General features: G+C 37.6%; 1 protein-coding gene across 1 annotated transcript; it reads left to right on the top strand.

The window, feature by feature from the left end:
* The first annotated feature begins 1,260 nt into the window (after positions 1–1,260).
* LOC136250968 (85/88 kDa calcium-independent phospholipase A2-like) lies at positions 1,261–11,809 on the top strand. The gene is made up of 8 exons (XM_066043325.1): positions 1,261–1,353; positions 4,149–5,001; positions 6,098–6,355; positions 10,038–10,449; positions 10,507–10,663; positions 10,845–10,933; positions 10,977–11,308; positions 11,358–11,809. Exons 2-8 carry the CDS (start codon positions 4,171–4,173, stop codon positions 11,568–11,570), a joined length of 2,292 nt encoding a protein of 763 aa, XP_065899397.1. The 5' UTR covers positions 1,261–1,353; positions 4,149–4,170; the 3' UTR covers positions 11,571–11,809.
* The last annotated feature ends 834 nt before the right edge of the window (positions 11,810–12,643 follow it).

Genomic DNA, 12,643 nt, shown 5'->3' with positions numbered 1-12,643 from the left:
ATGGCTATCCGTGTCCTATCTATTGTAATTTAGACTAAATCCGCCTGCTTGCAATGTTTTTTGTTGTTTTTTTAGCTTTGGTAGATGATCTCTTCTTCAAGAAGATCTAACTTCAATCTATGAATGGTGCCAACTGTGGCAGTTGAACCTGAATCCAGTCAAGTGTGAATATCTTTGTATTTCGTATAAGCATCATCCTCTTACACATGACTATACCCTAGCTGGCCAAACCATTCCATTGAAGCCAGTGGTACGCTACCTTGGAGTATTCATCAACTCCCACCTTAAGTGGGACCATCATGTTCGACATCTGACAGCTAAGGCAACTCGTTCACTTAATTACCTACGACACACTTTGTTTTCATGTCCATCACATGTTAAAGCAGTAGCATATAAATGTTTGGTCAGGCCAATCCTTGAATATGCCTCTCCAGTTTGGTGTGTTCATTCTTCTAAAGATATTTCGCAGCTGGAATCAATTCAAAGACGTGCTGCACGCTAGGTCTGTGGTAGCAGGTGGAATTCTGCTACTAGAAACTGGACTAAATCCTCTGACTCATGTTTGCATCAGCTTAAGTGGCCTACCCTCCACTCTAGGAGATCCTTCAGTTCTATTAGCCTAGCTCATGATATTTTACACAATCGAATTTCAATCCCATTTAACAAGTATTTCCAATTTTCTTTTACAAACACAAGATCTCACCCTCAATCACTTTCCATTCCCTCATCGACCATCAACCCTTATCGTCACTCTTTCTTTGTCAACACTCCTTTTCTGTGGAACTCAATACCTCACAGTATTCTTCAACTGTCGAATCGTGTTGCTTTTCACTCTGCTCTTCGTCGATTTCTTTTTGTGTAGCATCAACTATATGTCTTCAGTTTTGTATAAGCTTTTAATACATCTGTTTAGTGTTTTTTTTTGTTTGTTTGTTTGTTTGTTTTTTATTCAGTGTACATGTGTGTGTGTTGTTTTGTATGTGCTTTTTGTGAAGGGGAGCACGTTTACAGGCTTAGCCTTTTGTGTACCCTTGTCTTTTGACAAAAATGGATAATCTAATCTAATCTAATCTAATAAACTAATGAAACTATCAATGCACAGATCACGTAACTCTTTCAATCATTGGCTAGCATGGAATTCAGGCCATTCTGTCACGGAATGGCTACGATATCCGATATATCATACACAACCATTATCTATGTACAGGCAAAGCCAGTGACAAAATGGGTGTGTATTATTTAGAAACTGTATCCCACAATCAACACACAAAAAGGTGTGGCGCGGTCCTTCTTTGTCTTGCGATCTCTCGTTGCCGAAAATTTTTGTATTGCTTAAGAATTACCGAGAATCAGGTACGTACGGTATTACTCTATAGCTATATCCTGCCAGTAATTACATGTTGTAGATAAAGACTAATATTGTTTACACTTTGCGATCGGCTACTTCGCTATTGTTTTGCTGTTTTGCCGGCCAGCCGTGGGTGAGGCAGTCATCCCCACGATCCAGTGACTAATTTATGACTTATACCTTTTAATTTCGCTTACATGTTTAGTAACCTGCTTTTTGAAAGATCTGGTAATTGACGTCAGCTTGAATTTTTTGTAGATTTAATTATTCCTAGAACGCATAACGTAGAGCGAAGAATATACGAGGTGTTTACCACTAACCTAGAAGCCTAAATGAAAGTCTTGAATGATTAACTAGCTGGAACAGGACAAATAGAAGGGATGTATTTGCAGGCCACCCGGATTTTCACCAAACGCCACACATGATGTAGGGAAATGGCATTGTCTTCTTTACCAGTTTGGCACTGGAAAGTTCCAAACACAGAAGACAGAACCTACGATACACTAAGGTGTATACCTACCAGTCTAGGAGAAACTAAAAGTATGACAGCAATTGTTTTTTACTCCACTATAGCGTACACAAGTCACCAATTATCAATAATTGACATTGGTTAGGTGAACGGCAGCTGCAGATAATACCATATAGAGGGAAACTTTGGTGGCAGACAACTTTGGCGAATTTGGCAATTCGTTACAAATTCGCCAAAGTTTAATCCGCCAATTACTCGTAGCGCCCGAGATTGATCTTTATAACTATAGATTGAGCTGAATTCGTCAAAGTTTATTTTGCCAAATGCAATTTAGTTTACACAGTGGACCAGCTGCTTCTCAATCTAAAGAATATGAAGAAGTTTGCTACATGGAACGGACATTATTTTACTTAATCACGGAACACTGTAATTTTCACAAACTAACCTGCAGAGCTAATTCACAGTGCTTTTTATTTCATTGTAAGACTACTGTAGTGAAGCTTCAGAGTGTTCCCTTCCAAATATCCATCATTCATTTTTACCATAGAAAAAGTAAGTGACTTTCAACCTTAAAATGACACACTTAAGTTTCCTCCTGCTATAGCTCATTTTAATCGCTATTCACTGCTCTTCCTAATCTGGTCCGGAATCTGAAGTATCTATCACGTGTCCCAAGTTATTATGCATGCCCCCGAAATGCCCAATACAAAATGTATGGGGAAATTTGTTACACCAGGCTGGTTTACGCCATTTTGATGCACCAAAATTTGACTCCTTCTGGCATCATTGCAATTTCAGAGAGTTGCTCTACAGTCTACACGTATCACATCCAGAAAGTTATTAAACAGACTCGAGGTAGGCGGTACACAATAATTAATTTTAATTTTTCAATGGTTTGTTAATCCAAAATTTAATTTATGTATTGGAAACTTTGGCGATTTGCTACAAATTCGCCAAAATTTAACCCGCCAATTACTCGTAGCACCTCAGATTAGCATCTTTATAGCTAAACATTGAGTTTGAATTAACCAAAGTTTATTTCTCCAAATGTAATTTAGCTTGTTATTCACCAAAGTTTACCCTCACCATAGTTTCCCTGTATATGGTACAACGAATTTTAAGTTTGATCAGCGATCAGAAATAAGAAGTAAAGGTTGCCTACATCCGCAAATAATTTTATACCCACTACTGAAGTAGGGATTAAATGTCCACTAGTTTATCTGCAGGTGCAAGCGACCTCCCTTGTTTCCATACTTATTTTCTATGGTCCCTAATTGAACTTGAAGTTCCTAATTTTTCCTTGTACTTGTTTTGTAACATTATTATGACTGGTGAACTCGTGCACACTGCATTAAAAGAAACAGTGGTACCAGACTTATTGTTTTCATCTGAACGTCTACCCTGACAATCAATTACTGAAAAGTCCTAAGTGGCCATTACAATTGATTTCAGCTATGTTCAGCCCGTTACACAGTATTACAAATGAAGAACAGAATGAGAATCACAGAGGTGGAATTCTAGGAAATGGGAACAACCAATTGATTATAAAGGTCATTATGTTATTTTATAGCACAATGTTTCTTAGCAGCATTACTGGATTACCAATAAAATTATATACCTCTCAGTTAAATAACATTTCATCATGGCTGGCTTATGTAAGTGTGTTTAATACAAGAAGTTATATTTATTATCCTGTAGCTATAAAAAAAAGTCTATGCAATTCGTTAATCCTAATACAGTAAATAGTACTTTGTATTAAAGTATTGATTTCTGAAAAGTTTCCTATGGGCATGTCTTCTTTCCCCTCAGAATTGCATCTACTGTGTCTGTTCAATAATCATAGTTCAGTTCAATCAACAATACAACAGTTTTTCAATACACATGTGACTACAATTGATTGTGTTCTAGAACTATCTATGATTACACAACTCATCATGATGTACGCATGTGCTGGATGTGTTACGATCAAGTGAACATGTGCTTATGTGGTCATTATATAGTTACTATGTCTTCAAAGCCAGTGGAGTTAACTTCACATCTGTCCAGGCCATTTTGCTTACAATAGGATGGATTGGTTTTAGATGCTGGGAAGAGTCTGATGGACAAAATTTGGTTGACCACAACTGGTCCAGCAGGACCAGTTATGGTATCCAATATCTAGCAAGAACCGGCTTTATTCAGACCAATTTTTCCTTGCATGTGAAGCAAATTTTCTGTAAATTTAGCTCTTAGCAAATAAACATTAATATTTTGTGGAATGAGTGGTTTACAAGTTGTAATAATGACACACACTGGATGTTCATAAAAATTGCTTCTGTGTATTTATTACAGTGGATAGTGACCATATCTAAAAATGGAAAAAGTTAGATGCCTCTCTGCGAAGGAGTTGGATAGCATCAATGTGGTTTATAAAGAGATTGGAAAAGAGGCTAAAATTCCGCCTTTGAGGAGGATAAAACTTTGCCATTACAAGAAACGTGGAAATGATGCTTTCTTATGGTTTTTGATAGTGTTAGAAATAGAAAATAAAGAATTCGTACTTTTTGATACTTTCAAGAAAGAAGAAGCAACAACTCTGTACTACCATTGTTGGGATGTTATTCCATGTTTCTGGAGTGTAGAGGATTTTCTTTATGAGGTTTTTACAGATACCGTTTTAACCAAATTGGTGGAACTGATGAGGTTATATGGCTACAGTTGGTCAGTAGCACACATGTGTGTCAGCCTTCCTCTTCCAGAGGATACAATGATGATACTCCTGGCTAGTGACTCTTTCAAGGATCATTTCACATCCACACGTCATCCCAAAAGATACACACTTCTCCACTTAGCCATTGAACAAAATTCGCTTCTGGCCTGTAAAGCCATTTTGAGATGCAGTGAAAAGCTTGGGCTAGATCCTTGTTTTTACATAGAAGATCAAGACGGTTTGTTGCCCATTCAAAAAGCCAAAGACTCAGATGCAAAAGAGTGCCTCACTTATCTAATTCAATCACAGTCACCACATGAAGCCCAGTGCAGTTCAGGATTTTTGAGCAAACAAAATTTACTAGACCAGTTTCGAAAAGCGATTGAAGATAAGAAGAGTGATACGGTTAAAACACTGCTCACTACTGACCCAAGTCTTGTCCATGTTCCTAATGTAGATGGGAGTATTTGTCTTCACAAGGCTCGTGATCACATGGTAAGAGTGTAGAATATATAATAACTGTACATACAGTACAATTTACATAATTATACATAAACACTTAGTACATGCATAAAAGTAAGAAACATCGCATACTTAGCTATCAGGTACATCTTTGTCCATAATTTTGCATGTGTGTGGGTGGCAACAGGAACACTAGCCCTGTATTATTTATACTTTTAAGGTAAAGGTTCTCTAACCCCAGTAATATTACAGCCAAGTATTCCAGTGTGGCATAGGGTGTACTTGTGGTGTGTAGCACTCCAATCTAAGGGTTACTTAACTGGTTAATATGTATGCCATGGTTATATACATTTTTTATAAAGTCATTGCATCCAGGAAGGAGCATGGCTACTGCTCTCATTGCTCTAGACTTTAGCCACCGTCAGTTTCTAGTATGGTGGTATATTGTTTTCATCATGGCTAAGATTTTTATGCAAAAGTGCTTAAGTTTAAAACTTTCTCTGTATGTACTTGTTGCATGTATTTGTTGATGTACAATGGAAGGGAATATAGTTGATTTTCTAAAGGCCTATACATATCTTTCTCCCTTTGGTAATGACACTCAGTATGTAACAGTATCTCCACATTGCTAAATATCCAGTTGTATTAGTCACCAGCACATATCGTACTATGAGAACACCTGTATTTACCTATTGTACTCTCAAATTCTTGCCTCCCTCAATGCTGAACATCTGTCTAGCAAAATTATCCTCAGAATTGATCTCAGTATTCCAAAGTTTCAAACTGAGAAAATGCCCCTAGGCAGCGTTATTTGGTAAAATATGAGTACAATGCAAAATAAGGGCTATACCCATTGTGGCAATATTTCATCACAATTGTTTAGAAATTTGAACAGCCACAATACAACCTAAAGACTAAAAAATTTAAACTCCAGTCCTTTGGTGGATTTAAATACATTTCAGTAGTGTTCTTGTTTCATCTTTTCCTCATTTTGTTACTGATCATAGCATATTGTCTCATTGGCCATTTCATTCAAGTAAATTAAGACTCCAAAAATACCTACGCCAGTTTACTTGCATGTGTTGTGCCTCCTCTGCCAAATTAACAAGCCAATTGTTTCCTGTTTTAGACTATAATACATCTTATTGATAACGGTGCTGATGATTCTACTCGGAATCAGGAGAATGAGACTCCACTACATGCAATTATTAGACGTGAAAATCCATCCACTGTGTCTAGACAGAAAGACAGTTCAAGTGCTGAAGACTCCCAGAAACAAGCAACTAAAGAAAAGCAAAGTTGTATAGTGGCTCTGTTGGCAAATGGGAAAGGCAATGTCAACAGTAAAACTAAAGGAGGAATGACACCTCTACATTTAGCAGTTGAGGTAATTATACCCTATGAGCACAGCTCAATTTAAGGTGTACATATCTACAATCATAAACTATAAAGAAAACAGAATGTTGTTTTAGACCATCTAAAGTATTTACATACTAGTGATGCGACGATGTATTGTATATCACGATAATCATGATAGAAGCATTTCATGATAATTCTGATAGAGAAAAACCTATATTGTGATATAAAAACACAAATTATTTAGTGAGAAGTAACTTGATGTTTGCCAAAAAAATGAGGATATTTCTATGGCAACATGTGTAGATGCATAAAAAAACAAGTGTCAACGCTGTCAAATCGTTGTTATAAATTGATTGAATAGAACTTGTCCTGTGAAAACATTAACATATTCAATTCAGACTATCGTGATATAAGTCCATGATATCGTGATTATTGTAATATTAAATTTTCATATCATGGCATCACTACTTTTAGTGCAGTTTTTTTGATTATTTATGTACAAATGACATAGTATCAGGGTATAGGCATTGCACTATTGTATCCTATCACACCATATTGTCCAGTAAGGTATTAAACACCAAATGTGCAATGTTGGCAATCAAAATGCAGTGTTAGCATAACTGTGTTTATGTAAACTGAATATATAGCCATATACATCAAAGTGCCTACAGTCATTTACTTGGATATGTTATAGTTAAATGCCACTAATGGACGATATCCGCAATGACAAAATTTGATGTCATAATTGACAAAATGGCCGTGTTAGTGTGGGGCTTCAGAGATTTTAGCACACAGTATCCGAAATGAATGTTGTCTGTAGTTTTCTACACATGGAACCAGGGGCGGTGGAGCAGGCCAAAGAGTGAGGGGGCCAGGCCAGCAGTAAGTTGAAGACCAAAAAAGAAAAAAAAAAAGGTCACTGCCTGCTGACAATAGCTACTCTCCACCAATCATATCTCCTCATTTACAACTACACACATGTAGGTAAGTAACTTGCTACACTGCGCTTCTCTGAATACTATGACTGTTCTATTAGAGTATCTCGATCTTTTCTTGCAAACAGTGTCCCATAAAAGTGGGGGGGCCATGGCCCCCCTGGCCCCCCCCCCCCCCCCCGTCTCCACCACCTATGCATGGAACCACAAGATAATAAAGGTAACAAATAGTACATGTACTTTGATGATGCAAAACGCACTCCAACAAGGAAAGCAGGCCTAAAATTTTTAATTTGGATGCAACTAGGCTTTTTTGTATTGCGTTATATACTATATGCCTCACCTTCACCCTTTTTAAACGCTATCATAGGGAAACACTTTTTCGCCCAATACCTCCCTGTACAAAGTTCCCACACTAGTACGGCCATTTTGTTTTGTGATATCAGAAAACTTCATTGTGAATATCATCAATATGAGCTGCATAATAGTTCTGGTGGGAATTTGGAGACTACAATTGAATTGCAATAGTTACAACAAAGTATAGTTGTATTGTCTGCTGTGTACCTCAAAATTATTCGTTATAGAATATCAACAAAAACACAAAATATTATTAATTTTTCTAGCTTTTATTTTTGTACCTGTTTTAAAACCATTATATGCATTAGTGATGATGTATCATGATTGTCATGATATTTATCATACAGTATGGTAGTACTGTATATTAGGGATCATGAAGAATTGGGTTTTCCTAGCCAAAAAATTCACCCAAAAACCAGTTTCACAAATCCATCCTGGCACCTTGGCAGTATTGGTTAGGTATAACCAAGCCCAAAAGTGCCTTCAGTATGATCCTAAAGGCTTGCAATAAATAGTTACAAAATTTTAAAAAAATCTTTATTCAATGGAATTTTCTGACTGCCTGCCTGCCTGCCTGCCTGCCTGCCTGCCTGCCTGCCTGCCTGCCTGCCTGCCTGCCTGCCTGCCTGCCTGCCTGCCTGCCTGCCTGCCTGCCTGCCTGCCTGCCTGCCTGCCTGCCTGCCTGCCTGCCTGCCTGCCTGCCTGCCTGCCTGCCTGCCTGCCTGCCTGCCTGCCTGCCTGCCTGCCTGCCTGCCTGCCTGCCTGCCTGCCTGCCTGCCTGCCTGCCTGCCTGCCTGCCTGCCTGCCTGCCTGCCTGCAGGCAAGCATAACTCGATAACGGCTAAGGCTATAGGCTTAATTTTTTTACTGTTCGACATCGCTTCATCCCAAGACGTGCTTTTTGGCATACCGCAGTACGTACAATGCATGCATCGTAGACTTACCTTTGTCCTCCTTTGTGTCCCATTTCTTTTTGCTGACAGCCTAAAGTGTCGATTCGTGGTAGCACAATGCATGGCTTCCCTACAGTATGTTTGTAAACGGGAATCGTCTGTATTTTCCAGGGTGAACAGACTGATTGCAGAGACGATTCTAACACTGTTCTTTGCTTGTAGCGCTGTGTAACGCTGTGTAACGGGCTGAACATAGCTGAAAGTGAAGAGTAATGGCCGCTGCACTTCCGAGGCAGTAATTGATAGTTGGGGGCGCGCGAATCGTCGTATTTTTGAGACGACTGGATTGTTGTAGAGGCACTTCTTCTACTGTTTTTCGTCTGTAGCGCTGTGGATCGGGCCGAACACAGCTGAAGCGAAGCGTAATGGCCACTGCACTTTTGAAGCAGTTTTGATATCTGGAGCGCTCGCTCAGATGAAAACATTAATTACGGTGCCATCCTTTCTTTTGATGCGGTATGCGTGGGTTCACCAGTCATAATAATGTTACAAAAAAAGTAAGCAAACAAGTTAAAGGAAAAATTTGAAATTTTAAGTTCGATTAGGGATCATAGAAAAAAAAGTAAGAAAACAAGGGAGATCTCCTACACCTGCAGATACACTAGTGAACATTTAATCCCTAATTCAGTCTTGGTCTTGGGGTATACACTGGATTAGGGATTACATGTTCACTAGTGTATTTGCAGGTGTATGCGATCTCCCTTGTTTCCTTACTTTTTTTTCTATGATCCCTAATCAAACTTAAAATTTTTCCTTTAACTTGTTACATTATATCATGATATAAAATTTCTATATCGTGGTATCACTACTACAAGTGTTGTTTGCAAAAACAATTGCACAGTAATCCTGAGAGAAACATAATTACTTGGCTATAGATAAAATAATAGCTCACTTTAGATAAAAGTCTTACACAGCAATATTAACTCTTGTTTTAACCATCAGTGTTGAGCAAGTTACTTTTTAAAAGTAACTAGTTACATATTACATATTAGTTGCAGCTGAACTATTTAGTTACAGTTACATATTACCCATAAAATAAAGTAACTTACTGTAATAATATTACATATTATATTACTTTATGTCCGCAGCCTCGTGTGAAACTACCACCTTATCACGTGACACAATTGCGTTGTTGGACAATGTGAAAATCTTGATTATAAGTAAGAAGCTGGTGAATAAGCCTCATTCAGTAGGCTTCATTACTTCATTGTGGCTAGGCGTTACTCAGTGGATTACTAACGATATTAGTAACTTCGTTACTTGTAGTAATAATATTATGTAATATTAGATTCGTTACAGTAACTATATTACTTAGGTAACGCATTACATTTGTAAGTAAAGTAACTTGAGTTATATTGCCTGTTTTTATAGCGTATTTCGTTATATTACTTAGTTACCACAAAAGTAATAATATTACGTACCACATTACTCCCAGCACTGTTAACCATAATATGTACTATTATAGGGATGTGATGCTCTAGCTGTGAAATCTCTGTTAATATTTGGAGCCAATATTTTATGTGTCAATGATCAAGATCAAACACCACTGAATATGGCTAAGAACATTGCCTACCAATCCACCATTGATCTACTGCAGTTTGCTGAAAATGATCAAGTCATGAGCACACTTGCTGCTGCTGATAGTACTGATTTTGATCAAACATTGGTTGATGACATGATGTCTTCAAAAGGAGCAGTCAGTGCGTATCCTAAAGGAGACAGAGTACTATGCCTTGATGGGGGAGGGATCAAAGGCTTGGTACTGATTGAGATGCTTGCAGTTATTGAAAGAATTTCTGGTAAAAGGATTGTTGACCTGTTTGACTGGATCATTGGAACCAGTACAGGAGGGATACTAGCACTGGCCCTAGTGTACAGTGAGTTGTGTGTTATGGATTAGGTAGCCATGTTGCATAATACATTACTTTGTTTAGCTGATCTGACACTGAATGAGTTACGTGATATGTACTTCTCTTTGAAAGACAAGGTGTTACACAGTATTGGCATTCCACACAGTGACACAGAAACTCTGGAAATGATTCTTAAGGATAAAGTGAAAGATATAAAATTGGGATCCAAAACTCATCCAAGGTATTTTTTACACTAGTTACATGTTCTAACTTTTCGAGGGTGGAAGCATACAGTGCCAAGTCATCAGTAACTGGGATTATTCTGTACACCTTCACAACAGCTAGCTGAGACTAGTTGTTGGTTGACATACATACATATCTTTTAATGGTTTTTGTACTAACTACTCTTTTATATTCAATAGGGTAATGGTCACAGCTACCAATATCAAGTATTCACCCCCAAGTTTAGTGTTTTTCAATAATTTTGAAGAGGATGATGAGCTGGGAAAAGGTAATATTTGGATATTAATTTAATACTTATAAGTGCTGTACAGGTCAAGGTGTTTTAAAAGCTGGCCGAGCAACTAGTGCTGCTCCAGTTTACTTCAGTCACTGTGACAATACATACATTGATGGAGGAATCAAAGCCAACAATCCCAGTATGAGTGGGTTAACAAGGATACACGAATACTACAAGGCAACTGGTAGAAGCTACAAAATTGCTTGTGTAGTATCACTGGGCTGTGGAATGTTTCAGAAAAAAGTTGGAGACACTGACATTCATGATTGTTTGTCTAAAATTAGTAGCATTAAGGAAGGAATTCTTAATGCAATACGTATACTGTCGTCAGTACGAAATCTTGCATTTGATGTGATACTAAATGAGGTACTTGTAGCTGGTTTATTAAAGGATAAGTTTTTATTATTTTATATAGATCAGTGAAACCGATGGAGAACCAGTTCACAACACAAGAGCATTTTGTGAAACAAATGATATTTCATATTTCCGGTTGTCACCCATGCTAAAAGAGGCTATTGGGCTGGATGAGAAAGACACAGAGAAGCTGGTTGACATGTTGATTACCACTAGACAGTATGTGTTGTCAGAAATTAATCAGTTTCGGGCTATTGTCAAAAATGTTTCTTAAGTTTGTTCTAATATTGACACACATGTGTGTATAATTCATGCACTTATCAAGGTGTGGTGTAATTTGTTAATACAGAGGCAATACAACATTTATATTAATAGTTACGATACAAATTTTTGCTATTAAAGTATCATAATTTTTATACAGTTATGTATACTGTAGAGCTGTGTATTATGGTCAAATTAAGTGTTTCACTTATACTGTGCAGATAATTGTGTAGCTTATATACATAGAAAAATGATGTCATATATATTTAGCTAGTGTATACTGTCATCTGATTACAGTATGTCCTGCACACATGCACCATACAGTGATATTTGATAGATAGCTAAATTTCAGCAGCCATTTTCCTTAGCTACCAGTGGACAGCTAAGTCTGTTCAATCTGGCACTGGTTGTGTTAGACTGAGACACTTTAATCATAGTTACCTGTTTTAAGATACAACAGTAGTACTTATACATATCCAGCTATGTTGCTACAGTAGTGTAATGGACTAGAACACAAAACAGCATAAAAACTTGGATTGGCCTCGCTGTGACATTAAATAGCCAAGCACAGTACAGTCCATTCTTTATTGCTTTGCGATCAAATATGTCAGTTTCCAGCCAGGCTCCCCATAAATGATGTGCCATCAATGAATATGTATGATACTACGTTAGCCAGCTGGTGTTACTTAACCTTAGTAGCTACTTAAGAGGACAAGTAATTATCTTCTATGGCTTCTGTGAATATATGAGGCTGTGAAACCAATCTAAATAACACATGTTGTAGGTAAGACATTGAACTTCCATTTAGTGCAAATCTGAGTGGAATATACACTCCAAAGCATGTACAAATTATGGCATGGTTGAAAAAACTAGCCAACTCTAGAGCTCAGGAGAAACCAAGCCAAGCTAAATATGTTTTACAAAATCATCAATAAATCTTATATCAGTACCACACATGTACAACCATCTTACCCAGTCAATCACCCAAGGTCACAGCATGATATATAATACAGATGTCAGCCAGAACAAACACATATCTGCGGCACTTCTCCCTTCCCATCCACCATCCGACTTTGGAACGCCGTT

The sequence above is a fragment of the Dysidea avara genome, chromosome 3 (assembly GCF_963678975.1).
Source record: "Dysidea avara chromosome 3, odDysAvar1.4, whole genome shotgun sequence".
NCBI lineage: Eukaryota > Metazoa > Porifera > Demospongiae > Dictyoceratida > Dysideidae > Dysidea > Dysidea avara.
The sequence above is the reverse complement of the archived record's forward strand: the minus strand, read 5'-3'. Positions and strand labels throughout refer to the sequence as shown.